The sequence below is a fragment of the Chaetura pelagica genome, unplaced genomic scaffold, assembly GCF_000747805.2.
Source record: "Chaetura pelagica isolate M959 unplaced genomic scaffold, ChaPel_1.0 scaffold341, whole genome shotgun sequence".
Taxonomy (NCBI): domain Eukaryota; kingdom Metazoa; phylum Chordata; class Aves; order Apodiformes; family Apodidae; genus Chaetura; species Chaetura pelagica.
The window spans coordinates 31,683-54,452 of record NW_009952151.1 but is presented as its reverse complement, the minus strand read 5'-3'; the positions used below and the strand labels follow the sequence as shown (position 1 = coordinate 54,452).

Here is a 22,770-nt window from a genome sequence, read left to right as displayed (position 1 = left end):
ATGCAAGACATCTATCAAAGAGGAAGGTCATTGCTGACTGTTTATGTGTGTGGGATGTACGTGTGTCTATGGTATGTAAAGGTAACTTCCTGGCCTGTATCTTTATCATCTTCATAAATGATTTTTTTCTAGACGTCCCTCCATCAGAAGGTGACTGTCCCATCTCAGAGTACAGCGTAGAAATGACAGAACCTGAAGAAATTGTTTCTGAAGTTTATCATGGTCCTGATCTGGAGTGCACAGTCAGCAACCTCCTCCCTGGAGCCACGTACCGGTTCAGAGTGCGGGCGCTGAACGACGGCGGGGTACGGGGCTGGGCTCTCCCTGCAGGCAGGGCTGGGTGCTGCTGCTGCTGGGAACGGTGAAGGAGATGGGCAAAAGAAGGGCTATGACCACTCTTATCTCTCTCCTCACACTGCGGGTTGAAGCCAGTTTTACAAACTCCTGAAATTTGCCTTTTCTGTTGCTGATATGCATTTAAAGTATCCTCCTTCCAAGGGCTTAAAAGTTGCCTGAGCAGTTGTCTGAGCTGCCCAGGGTGTGTGCAGCTTGCCCCTTCACATTGAAACCTGGCTGGGGCTCCATTACATGCTGTCCTTTTCCAGTTAACATGTGGCAAACGTTTTATATTTAAATGGCTGAACTGGGGCTCCAGTATGTGCTTTATTGTTGCTGTGCTCCTCCTTATATCCACAAGCAGCCAGTTGTGGAGGGCTGCGGCACAGACACACCAACCCGCTGAGGTCAGGTAGAGTAGTTCTTTTCTGGAGTGCACATTCCCACTCTGGGTTAAACTGGAAGTGGTTTATGCTTTCATGGGCACTCACCACTGCACAGGAGGATCTATGTGCTGTCTGCTCATACCTGAGCTTACCTCACATTTAAACTTGGCAATAATTTACATGGTCTCATACTGAACTCTAATAGTTGGTGCCAAGTGTTGGATGCCTGGTTTATCTTTGAGAAGGTTTATTGCATTGAAGAAGTTTCTGTCTGCTGTTTCAAGCCTTTGAGGAAGGTGAGGTGGGTGTACACTTATGTATTAATGTACAGTCTCTTGTTCCCCTCTAGTATGGGCCATATTCAGAAGCTACAGAAGTCACCACGGCAGCAGGAGCACCGGGCCAGTGCAGAGCCCCTTCCCTTTCCTTCCTCTCCAACACACGAGTACTTGTAAGCTGGGAGGTAAGTCAAGTTTCCTGGTCATTTCTTTTCCATCTTGCTTATCCAGACTAATATGGTCACCACACAACTTGATAGCTAGCTTGAGAGCTACTCACTGGTTTGGAACTGAGCTTTTTTGAGCAAGAAAACTATATGCAGGAGCTCTTCTATTGTAGAAATTATCTTCTCTACTTCTCTCTATGAGGAATTGCATAAAGTTGATCATGAATCATCCAGATCAGGATTCAGACACGAGACCTCCTACACTGGCGTCAGAGGATTGAACACTAGTTGTGTAGAAATGCTCTCTGCAGGCTTCTAGCATGTCAGCATGTCTTGGGGTGGAATTGTGGAGGCAAATATTTTATTTTGGCTGAAGCTGGAGTCTCTGATATGAAATTAACTCTGTACAAATGCTTACAGTGTAGGGTTTTTTTCCCCTCTAGAATTGTTTCTCTCTTCCCCAAATATTTACTTTCAGTTTGTGTGCATTCCTTCTCCATTCTCCAGAATCTTAGACACTGGACTCCTAAAGTGAGTCTGAGCTGAAGTGCTGAGGAGGATTGGTGTGATTTAAAAAAAAAAAAAGGTTATGTAATTGAGTCATGTTGTCACACATAAAGCTGTGGTATGGAGATATAATTCTGCCACAGACTTGGTTTGGAAACTCATCAGCCATTCCAGCCCTGCATGTGTCAGGCCCTACCCAAAAGGATGCCCCTGTTGAGAAAGAAATTAGTAATGTTCATGAGATGCTCAGATACATTGTGCTAACAACATAGCTGGATACAAGCATGATCTGGGCATAATTTTATAATGAAACAGGTGGCATTTGGTGCAGCTTAGGGGGATTTGTTAGCATTTCTTGTAGCATTTTGAGACACGAAGCTAGAAGCTGCACTTACCTTTTAAATGAGTGTAGGGTTGGGAATTTGCTCTCCCCAGCCATGAGCAAATGCAGCAGTGTTTCTGGTAGGCTCTGAATTTATATGCAGTATATATTTGTTTATTTTAGCTAAAAATTGAGCTGTGGAAGAAGTAATGTGGTTTGTAATGGTTATGTTTTCTTAGAGTCTATCTTTTTTGGCTGTTAAGAATATGAAGGAAAAGCAGTGGAGGACTGTAGGTTTTGGTCTGGCTGGAGAGCACAGGGTGGTGCCTGCTAGGCCTTTTTCACATGTTATTTTAGATCACTGGCTTAGCAGTTCTGAATGGTCCCACAGAAGCAGCTGGAAGCTGTGAGGCAGAGCTGGAGAAGCCCGTGCCAGGGTGGTCGTTGTGGCAGGCAGCGAGAATCTGGATCCTTCTACTGGAACTGAGTCCTTGCATTGTCCTAATGACAAAGCCTTGGTCATAGCCCAGAGCTCACTTGTGTAGTCAGAGCAGCATTTCCTCCAGTCACTTCAGTCCATGCACCACAGCTTGAGGTAGTTCTGGTAAAAAACAGCAAAGTTTGGTTTGGGAACTGAGCACTGGCTCATCTCTAGCGAAATTCAGGTGTTTATTCTGTGTTCCCCTTGACTTCAGAATGATAAAGAGATTGCTGAGGACATATGGATCCTGTAGGAGTCTTTGTGGACATTAATGTAGCCAGGTCCCCACTCCCGTGCCAGGTACTGGGACCATCAGTTTGATGGGTGACTTTCACAGAAAACCCTGGACAAGCTCCTTGCTTGCTGAGGTTATTCTTTTCTCAGTAACACAAGTAACTACTTCAGGCTTAAAGGCTGGCTCTTCCAGAGCTGTGTTTTGACCACTTGACTAGACTACACTAGATTGATGCTTTTTTGTGTTCTCCACGGCTGTGCTGCTGCCCAGCCAGGAGGGACAGTTTATTCCTGCGTGTCCTAATGAGCAGCAAAGTTTCTCATTTCTCTGAATTTCCATCAGGTAGTTTTTGTGTAGAGCTGGCCTGTTTCAGTAACCTATTAGGGAACACTAACTCAGTGCATTTCCATTTGCAGCAGTAATAGTGTATTAATTTAGAACAAAGGGTTGGGTTTTTTCCATCTGCTTTATTCCTTACCCAGTGAAACACAGAGATCTGAAGTGCTCATTTCTGAATTTGAACCACGTAAATATTTGTGTTGCAGAGTCCTGAATGTTCTGGTGCTGACATCTCTGAATACAGATTAGAGTGGGGAGAAGATGAGGAGTCTCTACAACTTGCATATAGTGGCACAGACACCTGTTTTGAAATAAGTGGATTGTCGGTGGCAGCACATTACTGCTGTAGGCTGCAGGTATGGAAGTCAGGAGGGTTTGCATGCATTGCAGTCCAAGGTGTAAACAGAGTTTCCTTCCACTGTTTTTATTTTTATCACTTACCACTATGAAGTTATGTGCTCTGTAAGTCAGAAGGAACGTACATTTATTTTAAATAATGCAAACTGTTGTTGTGGAACTGAACAGTTTAGATTCTGCATGACTCAAAAGTGGTAAATGAGGGAGTTGGTACAACTTTTAACACTCACTTGTGTATCATGTGCTTTATTTTCAGTGAATAATGCCTTTAACAGCCACCTTGCCCTCTGATATTAAAACAAAACAATAATGTTTTAGACAATTCCAAAAATATTTTCATTTTTTCTTGGTGTTGAGATGTAAACAACATCTACCTCCCAAGTGGATGTTGAAGATTCCCCTACTCTTAAATAATAAACTCCAGCATCTGTTTCATTTATCAAGTAAAGCAACCCAGCTGAGTGGATTCCTATGTATACAGAGGTGGTAGCTGCCAGAAAGTGAGTCCTCCTTTTTGCCATTTTGTCTCTTAAACTTGTAAGGTTGAATCTAATGCAGAGTCTCTGTATGATTTCTTTTTCTTTTATCTCTCTCTCCAATTATTTTCAGTAAAAAAAGCTAATGTATTTCTTATAAATATGTGAAAATAAAAAAGCAGAACTTTTTCTCCTTTATGTCCACTGAAAAATAAATGGAAAGTAAAGTAGGAGTGAAGTAAGAATATTTTTTTTGCCCAAGATACTCTTCCACAAGATTTATTTGCATGCAAAGACAAAATACCACCAGTAATCCAACCAAAAATTCACATACCCACCCATCTGGACAGTGTGTGGACCACCCAGGGTCCTTTCTTTGATTTTGGACAACATGCTTCTGTCGAGCATTTCCTTCTTGGTTTGTTTGTTGTTTTTTTTAAACAAATATTTCCATTTTTTAAATTATTTTTTATTTTTCTGAAGTAGCTTTGGAGCAGCTGGCCAGCAGCCAGGGCTGCTCAGGCCCCACACCTCTGAGTACACAGTATTTTCTGCCTGGACTATAGCTGGCTGTCTGTTCAAACTGGGGAAGGTGAACTGCAAGAGGATGTGTGAGTGGTTTGGAAGCAGGAGAAAGCAAGTGCCTCTTGTTTGTGCAGGAGGGAAAACGTTCAGCATCCAGCAGGCAGGGAGGAAACCCTGAGCCCACCTCTGTGGTGAGCTCCAGGAGGTGTTAGTGTTAAAAATGGAAACATGTGTGGTATCTTTTACTAGTGGGCATTTGTTTTGAGTGACCTGCCACAAAAATGTGTAGATCCACCCCATTTTTAATGCAGCCAATAGAATTTAATCCAGTGAAATGCACTGTAGCACTGAGACAATTTCTGGAAGTCCATCAGTGACCCATTACTTTATAGAGGGCTTCATCCTCTAGATCTGTGTGCTCTATGCAGAAGAATTTGTTTTGAGACACACAGTAACATTGAATCAATTACCAAAAAACCCAAGGTACATAAAGCAGACAAAGGAGGAAAGTTAAATAGTTTCAGAAATATTAGTCTCTTTTTAAAATGAAAAAGGAGAGAATAATAGCTGTGTTTCTTAGCTGTTAGCAGCTTTAACAGAAAAATCTTTTACTGTTTGTAAATAAAGATTATCCAAACCACATTTACTTTGCCTTTATCTAAACACACACAGTATTGCTATCTCAATCTACAGTAACTCAATAAAAAGGGAGAACTGAAGAATCAGGCATATATAACTGCAGGGCAGATAATTTGTCTTTGCTGTTGCCCAATGTTTTTCCTGTAATGAGTATTCCTGAAAACAATTGTGGCTTCTGCAAAGGGGAAGAAAGTGTTGATGAGGTGGGAGGGCAAAGTACCTAGGAAGGAAAGAAGAGTGAAATTCCTGTCAGGTATGATGATGAGATTGTCCAATAAAGCAGCTAAAACCACCACTAAAAAGGAATTGCTTGGAGCAAGATGGAGATTGCCAAGCACTGGTTTAGAGGCAAGACAAATAATATCATTGGCAGACCACAAAACAAGGCTCACTCTTAGGAGTGAGACAGAAGATGTCCCTTGAGCAGGATTTGTTTTGAAGGGCTTTTTAAAGGCTGACAAACTTAACTTTATTATCTCTTTCTTCAATTGAACAAAACGCCTCCTGGAAAAACAGAGCATGGGTTTGTGTTTGCATTATGCAGAGCAGAAATGAGTTACTTGCTACCATTAAGCATAGATAAAAAAATCAAACAATTGTTTGACATGTTCTTCCCTTGCTGTTGGAATCTGGTGACATTGTAAACCTGAGGTTTCTGATTAGTTTTCATCTGGTGGGAGACTGGGCTCACTTTTCCAGATGCAAAGGAAGTGTGGATGATGGACAAAGCTGGGCAATGTTATGGAATCATCACAGAATGGTTTGAATTGGAAGGAGCCTTAAAGATCATCTAGTTCCTGCAAGGACAGGAGCACCTTCCCCTAGACCATATTGCTCAGAGCCCCATCCAACCTGGTCTTGAACGCTTCCAGGGATGAGGCTTCAACAACTTCCCTGGGCAACCTGTTCCAGAATCATAGACTGGTTTTGGTTGGGACACCTTCTGCTAGACCAGGTTGCTCAAAGCCCCATCCAACCTGGCCTTGCAAGAAAGTTACTTTTGAAGGTCTGCACCTTCTGGACCTCCTGTAGCTCAACCTGTCACAAGCACCCATGTGCGTTACGGGCTAGTGGCACACTGGGCTGTAGTGATCCAGAGAGGGCTGTGCAGTCTCCATCCTTGGAATTTTTCAAGACCAAACTGGACAAAAACCTGAGCAACCTGGTTTGTATTCAGCTTTGACTCTGCTTGGAGAAGCAGGTTGGTTTAGATGTGTCCCAAGGTCCCTTCCAGCTTACTTGGTTCTGTGATTGTGTGCATGGGAGCTTAGAATAGTCCCGAGGAGGTAATGTTAGCCATTTCCTAGGCCATTCCAGTGTAACATACACAGGCTTTTCCACTGACTGAGCATCAACTGATAAAAAACAAAAGGTCTCTACCATTGTGCAGTGTTGAGTTTGCAAAGACAACAAGGCCTTGTAATTAATGAGCAGAAGTGGGCCAGATTTTGAAATTCGGTTTCCACTGGGATCCTGTATCTCTGAGTCAATATAAGAAACTTGATAATTGGTTGCTCTCATCTCTTCTGGAAAACATTGAGCTATGTTCTTCGGTGATAGCTTCCTAATGATCTGGGACTTCTGGGGAAATCTGCATCATAGACTTAATGTCATGCTGAGTTCCTGTGTTCTTATATCAGAAACTTTTTAGCATAAAAATTCCTGTCCAACCTCTGAGTTAGGAATCAGTGTAGCTCTCAGCAAGCTCAACACCCCTTATGTCCAAGGGTACTCTGCTTGTAGAGGACCTCTGATGTTGCACTCTGCAGTACTCTGAGGGTTTTACACAGGGCAGCTTAAGAATTCTGGGTGGTCAATTTGCTGACCCGTGTGATGCCCCCTGCCACTGACAGCATGTCTGTGACATTTTCCCTTACTAAACAAGGTTTGCTGCTCATAAAAAGGTTACTGTTAAGTTTGATTAAATATTCTCCAATTTATCTGAGAGATACTTGTGAGTAACAAAAGAAGATACTAATTTCTGTAATATTGCTCTAGTAAAGACAGAGGGTATGAGTCATGATTCAGAGAATAATCCAGCAGTGTGTATCCTCTGAGGAATCCTTGCAGCTCTCCCAGGCTGCACAGGTCGTTATTATGAACTCAGTAGACCTGTGAAAGAGAACATCTGTCCTAAAACAGTATTTTTTTTTTATCATCCAGGCTATTAACCAGGCAGGAGCTGGGCCCTACAGCAAGCTGGTAACCTGCAGGATCCCCGCGGCGGTGCCTGATGCAGTCTCTGCCCTCTCTGTGCTGGAGGACGAGCACATGGATGCCTGTCAGCTCTCACCCTCTGTGTGCCTTGTACTGAACTGGGAAGAGCCATGCAATAATGGAGCTGAGATTACATCCTACAACATTGACCTGGGTGACATCAGCATTCCAGTAGGAAATGTCACAAGTTACGTTATTGAGGATTTGCTGCCAGAAACCTCATACAGGTGAGCACCATTTTTTTAACATGGTACAGAGCACTCAGGATGAGATCACACAGATTAGTTTTGGAAACATGGAAAATGTTTATGGCATGTGAAGTGAATGAAAAAAAACAAAACAACCAACGAATGACCCAGCCAACCAACTGAGGGAGCATAGAAGTCTACAATAATTACTTTTTGAAATTAACTGTAGTAGTTCATGGTCAAATATGGTTTTCCCCCCCCATTTTTTTCCTCTTTCTCTTATCCTTGCATGATTTCTGACCTCTTCTCTTTTTTAAGTTGCTGTGCTAAGGTAAAGCTACTCTAGAAGGTAAGTCAGATTTTTAAAATGAGAAGAAACTAAAATTAGAATGTGATATCTCATGTTTTTTCAGATGCTTAGCAGTACTGTTCCATGGTTTTATAATATTAACTGTATTGATTCCTGTGAGGGGACAGCAATTTACACACAATGAACTTTTATTTTTATAGTTACAGCTGTTTTTTTGTTTCTAGCACATGGAGATTCATTAAAATGTAATCTGAATTTAAAACCAATATATTTATATTGCTTCAGAGTTTAAATTTCTAAGTGTCATTGCCAATACTTCAATATTATTTTAATGTTCAGACTTACCTGTTTTTTCCCTAATTGCTAATTAAAAAAAAAAAAAAAAGGTTCCATGCAGGCAATGAACAGCAATACAGCAGAAGAAGTGACAAAAGAAATTCTATTTTAAGTACTGTTCTAATGAAAACTGAAATCTGATTGCACAGTTGTACAATTAGACATGGCACAGACCTTCTGTAATGTGTTGTGGTTTTTTCCTTTGTATTCAAGGTCACAGTTCTACAGGTCTTGTAGCTTTTAAATCAGAAGTTAATTTCTGAAATTTTGTTATGCACCCAAAAAAGAGAATTTCTTGTGGCAAGTATACAAATATGTATACTGGGGGTTATTTAAAGTGAGGAACATCTTATGGTGCCTGGTGCATGGTTGCATCTTGGCCTTGAATAGATTTTAAAGCCATGTAATACAATATAAAGATGTAGATTTATTAAAAGTGAATATATAAATCCTTCTGGCAATCTGAAAAAAGAAGGCAAAATAGGAAATGGGTGATTCAGAACCTCTCTGTTTCAGATCACTCACACAGATCCAGGACACATGACTGTTGTTGCTGTCTCCAGCTCTTCAGTGACTTGTAACACTGTCATCCTCTTTAGCAAAAGCATGAATGAAATACACATTTACACATTATCTTACCCTCACCCAGACCACAAAACTCAAGTCATTGAAGACTAATCAAAAACGTAATGAAATTAACAAGAAGTTGAAGAGTTTGTCTGTTGACTGGCTACCCAGCTGTGGAAGGAACTGCATCGTCTTTGGGCAGTCTCATTCTCCCTGGTTTCTCCTCAGAGTCTAAAAGTTCAAGAGTCAAAATGGCTAAAGCAAAGTGAGAGCTTTGAGCAACATGGTCCAGACAGACAGAAAGGACCATCTCAGTTTTTCACTGAAGTCTTCCTTCTCCAGTCTCTTTTTCAAGCTGGTTCTTAGTTGTTTACAGCTTTTCTTTAGGAAAACGTTCCTGTCTTCAAAGCCTGGGAATGCAAATACGGAGTGAAAGGATGGGCAAGACAAGACTCTTTTTAATCATTCTGCAGTCTTGTCCATGAAGCTCTTATTCCTGATGCCATGGAAGGTGTTGTTACATTGAGATCATACTGGATTTTAATTTTTTTTATGTTTTTTTTGCTTTGTTATTTTGTACAAAGCACCATATTAAACCACTTACTTTTAGTCAGGGAGTCTGCGTGTCTGTGATCCAAATGAAAAGGGTAAAGCACGAGTATTAATTGCAACTGTTCTATATATTGTTGTAAGACTTAAGTTTCTACCAAAAAAAAATTGTGAAGAGCACAAACCAATGATGACTAATCAGAAGTAATAATTTATGAAAGGTCTTTAATAAAACAAGAGAAAGAAACTTCCAATTCTTGCATCTCGTGCCTGTCAGGGAAGACAAGGGACTGCAGTTGAGTTGAAAAAGCACCTCATCAAGTGTGAAGTACTTTTAGTAGCAGAAAAAGAGACATGCTAAAGTAGTTTTGCTTTTAGTCATTAACTCTTCCATTGATATTTCTTCTTCCAGCCTATCTTAACACCTGTCTTTCAGGAGGAAATGCCTCTGCCCTGATGAATGTATCCTTAAGAAACAGGTTTATCAAGCTGTGTCCTACAAGGTGGTGGGTTTTTTGCCCACCCTGTTTCAATCAGGAGTGTTTCAGAACATCACTGGTCTCATTTCTAAATTTGTTCAGCAATGGTTTTTCTTTTCATGTCAACTTTGTTTAACTCAACCAGCTCTTCTCTCTCTCATGTTTATTCCCTGCTGTGTTTAAAAGCAGTGAACATGTTTTCTTCCAGGCCTTGTTTCTCCCTAGACTAAACAAGCCAAACACTACTGTGTTTGCAACTCTGAACTCTTTTGCCAAAGTTTCAGCAGAATCTGAAGTAAATCAGCAAAGGGCTTCTATGTTTTAGTTGCAGTGGAATTTCACTGTTAGTGTTTTTGTGGGAACCTGAAATTGAAAGCAAGTCTTGTTATTAGGAATCCACTAGGTCCAAAATTGGAAAGGAACATTGTTTGGCATACTGGTGTGATTCTAACAGCATGTCTGTGTGTGTCTACCCCATTGGAGTTGTTAGCTTAGGTCTGGCATTGGTGGTCCACTGCTTCCAGCTTCAGTGTGGGAATGGCCACACATGAGCAACTCAGGCAGACACTGCACAAGCTCTGTGCTCTTGTTGGATTTGGGCTAGAACCTGATGAGTTTGGCTTCTGTGGCTTAGTAGCAAATCCAGCCCCCATGCCCTGAGAAGGATTTGCATCCCAAAATACATTCAAGGCAGGAGGAACTGGGTCTGTGCCTCTGCCATACAGCTGATGGCCAGCACAGGGCTGATTTCAAGAGGACTTCTCCAAGGGCAGACACAGACCAGCACCCCTGTGGCAAAAACCAGGTGCCTCACAAGAGCGCTGTGTAAACATCACTGCTGGTGAGCAGCTGCAGAAAGATGTCTGAGAGTTCTGCAGTCTTTCCATTTTATTCACATAGCCATGAAGCTCTGGAAGCTTGGATTATAGGGTAATAATACTTGGACTGGTTTTCTGTGAATCGATGTAACTGGAAGTGAGTTAATAAATAAGTATTCAACAGTAATAGAAATAGCAATTTTCTGTTACACTCTGTTCCCAAGCTTTGCTCAGTGCTTTCCATCATTAATTGTGCTGTTGAGATACTTCACTGCAAAACAACTGCTGATTTTCAAGAGTGCTTATTTTCTTCTGAAGTTATATAGTTTCTAGAAATATATAACAGTCTTATTAAGTTTTAGTAGCAGTGCTTAATTTTAATTTGATTTAGGAATAAAAATTTAAGACACGTAAAATTGCTAAACTGTGCTGAGGAAAAGATCTTCCAGGCTGAAGAGAGAAGGATGCACCTGGATGCTCAAGTTAGCAATGCTGAAGTGGGTTATAAAACAATGTTTCTGCTTCAGAATGTAAAACTAAGTCTTGTTGCAGCCCCGGAGAAGTACAGTCTGAGTGAGACTGGCTTGTCCTGGGGGCTGGGTGTGATGACTGTCCCTTCTGTTCAGGTTGCTGCTGCTGGAGCACCCTGCTTCTGTGCTGCTTCTCCTCCCTTTTGAAGTCTGGCGTTTTAACTCCCACAGATCTCCATGGGCACATCCATTGCAACTGGTGGCACTGCATTTATGGGAACTAGCAAATCAAGCTCTTCTCATGTCAGACTCTGAAGATGAATTCAAAAGTGATTTTTCCGTTTGTTGGAATACCATACAAAGGGTTTTCTAACCAATCTGAAAATAGCATCATATTTAATGTGTTTATTTTCCTGGGTCAAGAATCTTATAGGATAGAATGGTCTGTTAAAGATCTTCTAATGGTTTCTAAATTTGCCTAGTCCCAATTTACTTTTTTCTAAATGTTTACAAGATGCAGTGGGAAAAGATGACAATTTGAAAGTAAGCATTATTGGTGCAAGCTCTGCAGAATTAGGTAGTAGTCCTAAATAGAGTCTTTACATTTTTAAAGAAACTTACTTTCAAATTGTGATTGTCATATTTTAAAACCACCTTTCCAGGACATTTTGGGTATTTAAGCTTAGAAACCATTAGTGAAAAACTTGAAAGGAATTCAGGAAGTGGTTTTATTGTGAATATTTGTACATGTCTGTATAGAATCACAGACTGGTTTGGGTTGGAAGGGACCTTAAAGATCATCTAGTTCCACCCCGCCTGCCAGGGACCCCTTCCACAAGATCAGGTTGCTCCAAGCCCCATCCAACCTGCCCTTAAACACTTCCAGGGATGGGGCATTCACAGCTTCTCTGGGCAACCTGTGCCAGTGTCTCACCACCCTCACAGGAAAGAGTTTTTCTTAATATCTAAGTCTGTCGTCTTTCAGTTTAATAACATTACCCCCTGTCCTGTCGTGTCACTCCATGCCCTTGTAAAAAGTCTCTTCCCAGATTTCCTGTTGCCCCTTCAGCCACTGGAAGGTGCTTTAAGGTCTCCCCAGAGCCTTCTCCAGGCTGAACCACCCCAACTCTCTCAGCCTGTCTCCAGACCAGAGATGCTCCAGCCCTCAAATTATCTTTATGGCCCTATATGCTACTTCTACCAAAAAAACCTCATTTTTCCCAGTGTCAGTTCTCTAAACAGTAATTGGTTTCCACTTAATTGCAGACGTTGCCTTGCCTGCTGTGGCTGTGGCACCCAGCTGGAGGAGCTCAGAGCATGGCAGGCTGGGGCAGGGACGTGAGGAAGCACCTGAGCTGGAGCAGAGATGCTGCAGCACAAAGTGTTTCTCCCACCACCACCACATTCTCTCCTCCTTTCTCTCCATCTTTCTCTCTAAACAGTAATTGGTTTCCACTTAATTGCAGACGTTGCCTTGCCTGCTGTGGCTGTGGCACCCAGCTGGAGGAGCTCAGAGCATGGCAGGCTGGGGCAGGGACGTGAGGAAGCACCTGAGCTGGAGCAGAGATGCTGCAGCACAAAGTGTTTCTCCCACCACCACCACATTCTCTCCTCCTTTCTCTCCATCTTTCTTCCTTCTCCCCTTCACTGGGGCCATTTCCAAGGCCTAATATCCATTGAGGAAAGGCTGCTGTGGTTCAAGGTGAGATGTGGGTCTGGGTTACTCTGCCACATGGCCAGAAAACCAAAGCTATCTCTTTGTGCATGTCTGACAAAGTGCAGGGCCTGGGAATGATAGTGGCTATTTACAAAGAGTTTTATGGTGGTGTAATCAGCAGAAGAAGGGTAGCCACATGCAGCTATGTTAGAGACAGATAAATCCATTCTTGCTTTCCTGGTATCATCTGGAAAGATTCCTGTCTCTGTTGGAAGGCTTAAGAGCTTCCATCAGTCTTACTGTGCTGTGTCAGGACACCATGCAGCAGGTGAAGGCAGCAACAAAGGAGGGGAGAGCAAGAGACACATTTTAACCTTGTGTAGATACCTGGCAAAGGGAAGACAAGTAAATGGAAATGTTCATGCTCGTATCTAAAAAACACATTGATCAGCTTCTGCTTAAAAAATGTGATGTCGTATTTGAGAGAGATCTGTTTCCATCACTGCTTGTTTTCAAGTGTGGTAGCTGCTACTTGGAAATGAGTTGAGGACAGGAGAGGCTTTGTTATTACTGGGACTTTGGATAATGCAAAATTTTTAAAAAGCTGTGTATTCTAGAGTGTGTTTCTGTAATCAATCTGCAAACCTAGCAGCGTTCTGTAAGGTAACCCTTACTGTTGATTTGTTTATTTCCATATGGGTAACGTGCCAGAGTCCAGTGGAAATTCAGACAGTTTTCACTTTTCTGCTTGTTTTGGTTTGTTGGGTGTTTTTGTGTGGTTGGTTGGTTTGTTTGTTTGTTTTTACTGGAAAGACCATTAAATATGAATGTAATGACTCTTCAATCTGAAGCAAATCAATAACATAATATGAAATAAGATCAAGGACTCTATTAATTACACTTCTTAAGATACTAGAAAAGCTTCTCTCAAATGCCTGTATGGAGCATTTTGAGAGGAGGCTCCCACTAGAATGTTCTTCATCCCACTATCCACCCTTTGGGAGGAGGAGGATCAACTCACCACTCTGTAGTGTTGTAAGGTGCCAGGGATGCATTTCCTGAAACTAAAAGGGAAATGCAGCTCCACACCCAGCAATGCTTTGCCCTTGTTAGTGGGTAGTTCAGTAGGCAAAGGTATAACCACACATTTGCACATGGCTGTGTAAACACAGTGCATTCTTCCAGTGTACAGTTACTTTAGCTGCCTGATCAGGAGTTAAGACTCTCTTACTTTGCACTATGTTTATTCATCATTTAACCCTTTTTGCTTTTGAAATTGGAGAAAATGTGGATTGTATTTTTTTTTAATGGGGAATGTTGTTTTCTGGAGGGTTTTTCCCTTTCCCTTCTACCACCTAATCTTTCTTCTAATGATGGAACTAAAAACTTGCTGTTCAAAGCAAAGTAATTTTTCAGATGTTGTTTATATGAACTTGGATCACTTCATGTACTTCAATCAAAATAAGTAGCTATGCCAACCAAAACCAGCTCTATTTATCTTTTCCTTTTGCTGAAGCAGACAGTCACAGGGTTGTATCAGGTTCTGCTCTTCTCCCTTCACCCTCTGTCACCTTCCCCAGGGACTTCTGCCTTCCTGGTGGCTGATAGTTTTGAGAAGAAGCAACACTTATTGTAGAGTCTTTTCCCATGAGAAAATACTAGGCTGCTGTGCACAGGATTTCCAAAGCAAATGGCATCTGTCCAGTTATCTAAACTAGGCTGAGCGATATAAAAAAACGAATTGGTTTGCCCATGCTGTTATCTCTTCTTTTCACTCTGATTTAACAAACTTTTGAAACCTTTCAGGGTCATCTGTACCAGTATTTCTACTTACGCAGCCCTCAAAGCTCTTTCAAATGCATATTTCACATTTTTATTATGATGTTGTTGTTGACGTTACCATAGTAAGAGGCTACTACTCTTCACTCATTCCTAAAAGTAGATTCTTGTTGTACAAGTTATTAAACTAATGTGCAGACAGAAAAGAGAAAGTGAAAAAGCAGAAGTCAAAAGTAAGTAGTTGAATTTAGAAGACTGGCTCAGTTTTAAGAATATTTCAAAATCAAAACTTCTATGACTAGATAGGTGGTCTGCTTGTCTCTGCTTCTAAATGTCCTTAATACCATTCAGATGGCTCAAGAGCTTTGGTGAGTCTTGTGAGAGTAAGTGGAGTCCAGCTTTTATTTGATCTGATTCACTAGCAGTCACAATTCACTATTGCTACAGTTTGTGTGAGACTTGTAGAAGGTTTTTAGATTAAACTTTTCTCAGTTAGCTCTTCCCAGTAGAGCTTAACATACTTAGGGACGTGGTTTAGTGGTGGACTTGGCAGTGATGAGTTGGTGGTCAGACCTGATGATCTTAAAAGTTCTTTTTCAACCAAAACAATTCTATGACTTTGTGATTCTAATATACCTAAATATGGTCTGTGTGAGATGCTGCAATGACACTGTTCTTTGGTCTTCAGAGATCTTTACCAACATGGAGATGGGCTTCATAGCAGTGGCAGCAATGCTTTCAGTTAATTATTTCACCTAAATTAGCTCACAGCCATTTTTAGACAACCACAACACACTCCTGCATTTTATTTATTCCTAGTTACACGCTTCCTCTTTTGCAGGCCACCCTTGGATCTGTGCTGCTGTCCCTTGTGCTTGGGATAACAGGACTGCCATCGGGTTCTGAGATTGCCTGCCCGAATCTGCCCCCTCCACTTGCCTTGCTGCATTCCTTGATATCTTCACTGCAGCTCTTACAGTATAAACAGGACGAAAATACTTGCTTTGTTTATGGAGCCTTTCATTTTGCCAAAGCAGGGAGCTGGCAGCAGGGAGCAGGCACCGTGTCAGGGACAGAGCAGCCGGCTCCAGGAGGCCTTTTTGTTTCCTGAGGCTTCTTTATACAAAGAACCTTGTGAAAGCACTTTCTTTAACACTTACATTTTTGGTGTTTGTTTTAGGATCAGGATCCAGGCAGTCAATGAAATTGGAGCTGGACCATTTAGCCATTTCATTAAAGCAAAAACCAGGCCGTTACCACCCTCGCCTCCTCGGTTGGAGTGTGCTGCAGCAGGTCCTCAGAGCCTGAAGCTGAAATGGGGAGACAGCAGTTCCAAGCTTCACACTGCTGATGACATGGTCTACATCTTGCAGATAGAAGACAGAAATAAAAGGTAAGAGATGGGAATTTTTTTCCTTGTATTAATGAAAATGAATTCTGGTTCCATCATAGTGCAGTTGTGAGTCACAGTAAGAAAAATACTGTTTTCCTGATTACTTCCTGCATACAAATATATACAAAATATTGATTTAATAGGCATTCTGAACAAATGATGTAACAAAGCTATCAGTGCTGTTAAAATTTTAGCAATGGCCCTTCTACCAATTCAAGTTAATACCAAGTTTCATGGTCACGGTGCTTTACCCTTTGGAATATAGAAAACAAAGATATTGCACCCAACGTGCTGTGTGTGTTAATAAAATGAATGGTTACAAAATCAGAGGTCTAGGAAAGCCAACTCTGAGCAGAACATATGATTATCTTTTTTTTGGTAACGTGATGGTCAGGATTTCATAGCTGTAATATTTTGGAGCATTAGAAAGCACAAGCTTGCCACCAGCTAGGTAGCTGCACAATAATTATATATTAAATATGAAAAGCTCATTTTCCAATGCAAACTTTGTGTGGGAAAATTTGATAATGCAGCTCTGAAGTTGTGATGAGATATATTGAATAAAAAAAGAGAAGGCAAGAAAGACAATATGAATTGCCTAATAGTCTGAACTCTTCAGTGAATAAATAATATAGATGTCTCATAATTTACTAAGAAACACTCTCAGCTAGTTTAATTAGGTAAAATAACTAACGTATCAAGTAGATAATCCTTAGAGACCCTCATTACAGATAATAATTTGCATGATTGCATAATTAGCATGATTCCTTGAATTTAAATAGAGCTGTGCTGAATTTGTGCCAGCTGAAGATCTGGCCCAGAAGCTCTAATTTTAAGTAATAAACCCACCATGAATAAATGCCTAAATATCTCCCAGAATCTCAACTGTACTGATGCAGAGAAGGTACATGCTCCCCTGTATTAACACTGAGAGGTGTCCAATGAATATAAATGCCCATCTGAAAGTCTGACTGATAAAAAACAGTTTCTTTGGAGTGCTTTGATGCTTGGCAGAAGCCCATCACCTCCAGCAGTGTGTGATCAAGTCAGCTTTAAAGAAACATCTGGCAGACTTCTTTTGTTTGCTTTTATGTAGCACTGCAGGTAGGATGGTGAAGAACTGTAAATTGTTTTAAGTCTGTTTTTATGTTAGAGAAAACAACTTCCTGTGTAACAATACTATTCATTCTGTTACCTGGCAGTCAGAGGAGGAAAACTTTTTCCCCTTTGCTTTTGCTCAAGGCTTTAGCATAATCTTTTGCTTTAGCAGAAACTTTTCCCATTTCAAAAGGTCACTTAAGAGCTGTTAATTAGGAGGATTTGGGGCTTGTTATTCAGCCATGTCTTCTTAGCTTTAAATTTGGTTTATAGTCCATGTGAGCTCCTGAAGATGCAGTGAAAAGGAGGCTGAGGGGAGACCTTATTGCTCTTAACAACTTAAGGAGGCTGTAGAGAGGCAAATGCTGGTCTCTTCTCACAAGTAACAAGCGATAGGACAAGAGGAAATGGCCTCAAGTTGAACCAGGGCAGATTTTGGCTGGATATTAGGAAAAATTTCTTCACAGAAAGTCAAGCCCTGGAACAGGCTGTCCAGGGCAGTGGTGGAGTTACCATCCCTGGTGGTGTTTAAAAGTTGTGTGGATATGGTGCTTAGAGATATGGTTTAGCAGTGGACTTGGTAGGGTTAGGTTAGTGGTTTAACCTGATGATCTTAAAGGTCTTTTCCAACCAGAACGATTCTATGATTCTAGAAACTACTCATCACTGTGTCCTCCTGCCTGAACGGAGTCCTTGCATGAAGTAGCTCCCTGTGGTGGTTGGGTTGGAGCAATCAGTTCAGTTAATACCTGAAACGAGCCACAGCCCTGGCTGAGGCAGCGCATCTGGCACGGGCGTCACAGCGGGTGGGATGGGTGCACTCTTAGCTGGGATGGGTGCTGTTTGAGCACAGTTGGAGCTGGCAGGTCTTGGCAATAAGATCTATTTGTTTGTTCCCAATCTGACAGTCCCCTTTTACTCCCTGTTCTGTGCATCAATCACAATGAGAGATGTTCCTGTAAGGACGTGGCAGCAAAATTTTGTGCACTGGGGAGAGCCATCATTCCTAATGAGCAGAGAGTGACAGCCCACACATGAATTGGTAGGAACAGCAGTTAATTATGGAGGTAGGAGTTGTCTCTTAGATCATCCCCATAAAACAAATCCCATCATGGCTGAGGGGTTACTCACACAAGGGTACACTTCTGAGAAATTCTGGAATAGGGTTCTTTGAGCATCACTGGCTTCTTTAATTGGGCAGTGTTTTACCAGGCTACTGCAGGGAAACTGTGGGCATGTGATGGAATAATTACATTCAATAGAATATTTCCGTTGGAAGGGACTTAAAATGATAACCTAGTTCAACTGTCTAATCAATTCAAGCTGACCAAAAGCTGAAGTGGGTTATTAAGGGCATTGTTCAAATGCTTCTTAAACACTGACAGGCATCAGCCACCTCTAGGAAACCAGTCTCTGGTGAAAAAATAACACCGGATAAATGATCTAGAAGGATGTCTTGGAGTAATTTATGGTTTGAAAGGGTTGTAGGAAGGTTCCATGGTGTCCCCTCAGTTGAGAGAAGACATGGTACCTGACTCAGAGGAAGAGGCAGTGACAGAACTCAAAATTTACTTCTGTCATATACATAGTTTTTCAGGATATATTGTTAAAATATTCCCTGAGAGACCTGAGGTTGCTGAAATCCTTCCACACTGTATTACACTTTTCCCTTCTTCAGTGAATCTGAGCATGCAGTTTGCTTCCTGCAACGCTGCTTCCTGGGGAGATTTAAAATGGGAATTAGCTTTAAAGTGCCCTTGAAGCATCTTCACAAACAGAAATACAAAGAAGAGCAAATTCTTTTTAAAAATAAAATCATCAGTAAGTCAAATTCTGACTCTGATACCTTTAGTGGCCTTTTTGTAAAGATTCAGCTCTGTGTTTCTGCAGTGGTAGTCAGCCAGTACTCTTGAATGTGTCCTGGTCATTAAGAATTGTTTTTAACTTTTCTGTTCCATAACGAGGTGTAACAGGCCAGCTGTTGGAGACTAAATGTTTCATTGATTGCAAGACCCATGAAACAAAATACTTGGAAATCTCCTGACACTGATTAATGCAGGGGCTCGACAAGGTGTGCACATCAGAAATGTACCTGCATTAGCTCTCATTTCCTCTTCAGTGTGTGACATTTCAGAAGATTGAATTAACATCTAATGTCCTTTCAATTATGTGTAGCATTAAGTGGAAACTAAGAGAAATCTGTTTCTAGAAAGCACAGTTCATGGGAGCTCTAGTTGAGAGTAGTTGACCTTTGTGTAAAGAGGACTATAAAAATTATTTCTTTTTAAAATAAACTATCACTTCTGGTTTCATTTCCTAACTCTAGTCATGTCAAGAAAATGATGTTAATCAAGATGTACTATTTTCTAGAATACTGTGGATTTTTCCTCTCCTAGTGAAACAAATGAACCTAATTATAGTAATGCTTTTGATTATTTTTTTTACAAACAAAGCTAGTTCAATTTAATTGGTGCTAAGAACAATTGCTTCTCTTTAGGTCTATCTGCCTGTTTGATTTTCAGCAGAAAGATATGAATACTTAGTAATTACTTACCTGCTTTTTTAGTGATTTATTTATTCAATATATAAGTAGAAAAGAGGCACATTTTAAATAGACAGAAAAGTATTCCTTTACAGTAACCTTGTATATACTATAAATTTTTTATTTGCTCAATATACTTTTTTCTTCTAGCTTTACTGTTCTTTCTTTCTCTTTTCTTTCCTTCCTTCATTTCAGACTTGCCAGTCTTCTTATCCTTACATTGTTTTAAGAATTGTAACACTTTTGATAGACCATGGGGGGTTTTTCCTCTCCTAGTGAAACAAATGAACCTAATTATAGTAATGCTTTTGATTATTTTTTTTCCTGTACTGGTGATTAGTCTTTAGTTGTTCCTACAACTAATTATACCTCTTAGTGTCTTAAAATGCTTACAATATCCACTCTGAAAGACAGAATCAGCAAGTACAGTATTAGTGGATCATTTATCAGTTGCTTGTGTCTCTTTTAGATGAATACATGTTGCAATTGAGATGAATTCCATGATTTTTGTGTGTACAGAATCCAGATAAAAAGATACGTAATTCTATTTTAAGGGAGAATCATTCATAAGGTTGGATAACCAGCAACATAAACATAAAGATATCAATGGAGGATCACTGGCAATTCTTAGTAAGTCTGATTTTGTAAGTGAATCGTAAGAGATGGTGTTTACTGGCATTCTAAACATAATTGTTTTTCTTACACTTATTTACTGAATGAGTTATGAGCTCATGTCACTGGGTAACCAGTGGCAATATTTTCCTTTGGATCATATGAAAGATTATTTATGTGGGTGTTAAATTGTTTTAAAATACTTTGCTAAAATATACGTGCTTGCCATTTAAGGATATGATATTCTTCAATATAAATGGAAAAGTGATCACGAAATAGAACTTGCCTGGTGACTATAAATATTAATTGGACAGAGTCATTGGGCACACACTGGTTTTCTGGTTAGGATTTGAATGTCCCAAAGGACGTAGCCATCCATTGATGTAGTCCAGGAAACTTCTAGTGATATAATCCCTTGAATTGACTTCTTCTTGGAGAGTTTTTCCTTAGCTTGAGTGTTTGTCAGGAGGTATCACCCCTCATGCTCCTCATCCCAGGAGTGCCTGTTATCCTAGAATCACAGAATGGTTTCGGCTGGGAGAGATTTCAAAGATCACCTAGTCCCAGCCCCCCTCCAAGATTTTCCTGGTGTTAAAGTGAGATGTATTGTCCCATCTGGTTCAGTGCCCCTTAGCCCAAATGTTAGTGATGCTCCTGGCAGAACCCTCTTTTCAGTGATATGGAACTGCTATTTCACTCTTCTAGAAAACCTGTAAGGAAGAGAGAAAAATATCTTACTACAAAAATCTACAGCCAGACTTTCCTAGGTGAGAGGAACCAAAAAGCAAGTACCAAGAGGTGGTTTCTAAGGAAAATGAAAACATGTTTTGAATGGTAAAGCTGGTGCAGAGATGCAGAGAACCCACGAATGAAATGGAGATGGTCTGACACAGCATCCAGGGCAGTTTCCCTGGCTGTAGAGGTGGAATAACCATATCGGATGGTTTGCTCTGAGCATCAGCCTTTGCAGAAAGATGGTGCCAAGTCCAGGCTCTGCATTAGGAGGTGGTCAGACATATGAGCCTCAACACATATGTTTGTTTTGCATTGATGTGAAGAGAGGTAGACCAGAAACATGGGCAGATAGATTGCTGAATGTGTTGCCTGATTCTGATGACTGGAATAATCATTATCTGGTTACTGCGAGTTTCAGGCAGTCTAATTAAAAAATTGTTTACACTCATGATTTGATCAAGACAATTTACACCCATTTTAGCAGCAATTACTGATATGTATCAGGCCTACTGGCTTGTGAAATTCTATTAAAATATAAAATTAGATACATTAAAGTATCCTTGCAAAAACCTGCAGGAAAAATCATTCTCATATTGGGGAAAACAATGATGAAAGGAAATTGACAATTAGCACCAAGACATATGGCATGCTACAGTTTACTCTGCAAGACTGGCTAAATAGAAAGTTAACATTCAGAAAAGTCTTCCAAGTAGTCTGGTTTTGCTTCATATTTATGCATGGTGTAGATGGATACTGCTATTAACAGCACTCATATTTGTATTAAGTGCATCCTGATCAGATACTTGGAGCTTTGCACTAAGGGTTGTGGAAATGAAAGAGAGGAGGAAGAATCATTTTTAAGTGTATAAAAAGCTTAACTTGTTAATACGTTTCAGCTTTCTTCCTAAAAGAAGTAAAACAACATTTTTACTTGAGTGTGAGTTAACTGGGTGTGCACCATCTTTTGAGATGGTGAGGTGTGAGCAAACCAGGTTAAATGTTTGAGATGTGTCAGATATTAGGAATCTAGTGAGACATACAATTAGATACTCTTCCATAAGTATGTTCAGAGAATCCCTGGTTTGGTGAGAAATTTAGTAGTTAACTACACAGAAGCTGCAGTGGTACTGCAGGCATTTCAGACTTCATGGGTGTAGCTGAATGTTCTAGATGGTAGATCATAAATAAGAGCAGCATTCAGACCAGAAATTGTCACCATCATGAAAGCTCTTCTATGCACAGCTGTATCAACCTCTGCTTTATAATAATATATATAAATATATACATAATTTGTATAATACATATATAAATATAGGCATAATAATATGAAAACTAACGTGCCTTCTCAGGGTAGGGCTATTCAATATCTAAAGTGGTAATGAGGTTCAGCTTGGAGCAGCAGGAGGAACTTGTTGGCTGGTTTTGCAGGAGCAAAATTAGGTTCCAACTTGCTGTTGCTCAAGAGACTGTGCTTTGCCTCCTGACAAGCTTTGCCAAAGCTGGTTACTGAGACTGTCATGTCCACAGGTAGTTCTGGACATGATGTGCTGAATGAGATTCATTTTAAGGTTCACAGATGCTACTAGTTGCTGCTATAATAGGATGGGGGATTGTAATGCTGCACAAGAAAGATAAGAACAGATACGTCTGTAAGAGCATTAGTCTGCTGATGCTGAGCTGTTTTCTTCTGTTTCAGTTTTAGCTTTGCTAAGCCTGCTCTTATCTGCTGTTATTTATTAATACTTTACTATTGCAAGTCATGGTGTTTGCAGCTGCCTGGTAGGCCAGTTCTTCTTGACTGCATAGTTTCAACATGTCTTTGGATGCACTCCTTAATTTCTCCCAGTTTTCAGTCAAACACTGTTAATTCACATTAAGCTGTGCTCAGTATTGTCATTCCAATCTGTTCCTTGGCCTCTCATTTGGCTGCACACAGGAGTCATCTGTCGGGCTGATCTGTCTTCCATTCCTG

At 40.6% G+C, this 22,770-nt stretch overlaps 1 protein-coding gene across 1 annotated transcript in view; it reads left to right on the top strand.

Moving 5' to 3' along the window:
- Positions 1-22,770, top strand: part of FNDC3B (fibronectin type III domain containing 3B) — a 163,114-nt gene that overhangs the window by 119,139 nt on the left and 21,205 nt on the right. The window contains exons 18-22 of the mRNA XM_010006566.1: positions 133-305; positions 1,072-1,185; positions 3,258-3,407; positions 7,212-7,492; positions 15,599-15,811. Coding sequence (XP_010004868.1) covers positions 133-305; positions 1,072-1,185; positions 3,258-3,407; positions 7,212-7,492; positions 15,599-15,811 — 931 coding nt within the window. The remainder of the gene's footprint in view (positions 1-132; positions 306-1,071; positions 1,186-3,257; positions 3,408-7,211; positions 7,493-15,598; positions 15,812-22,770) is intronic.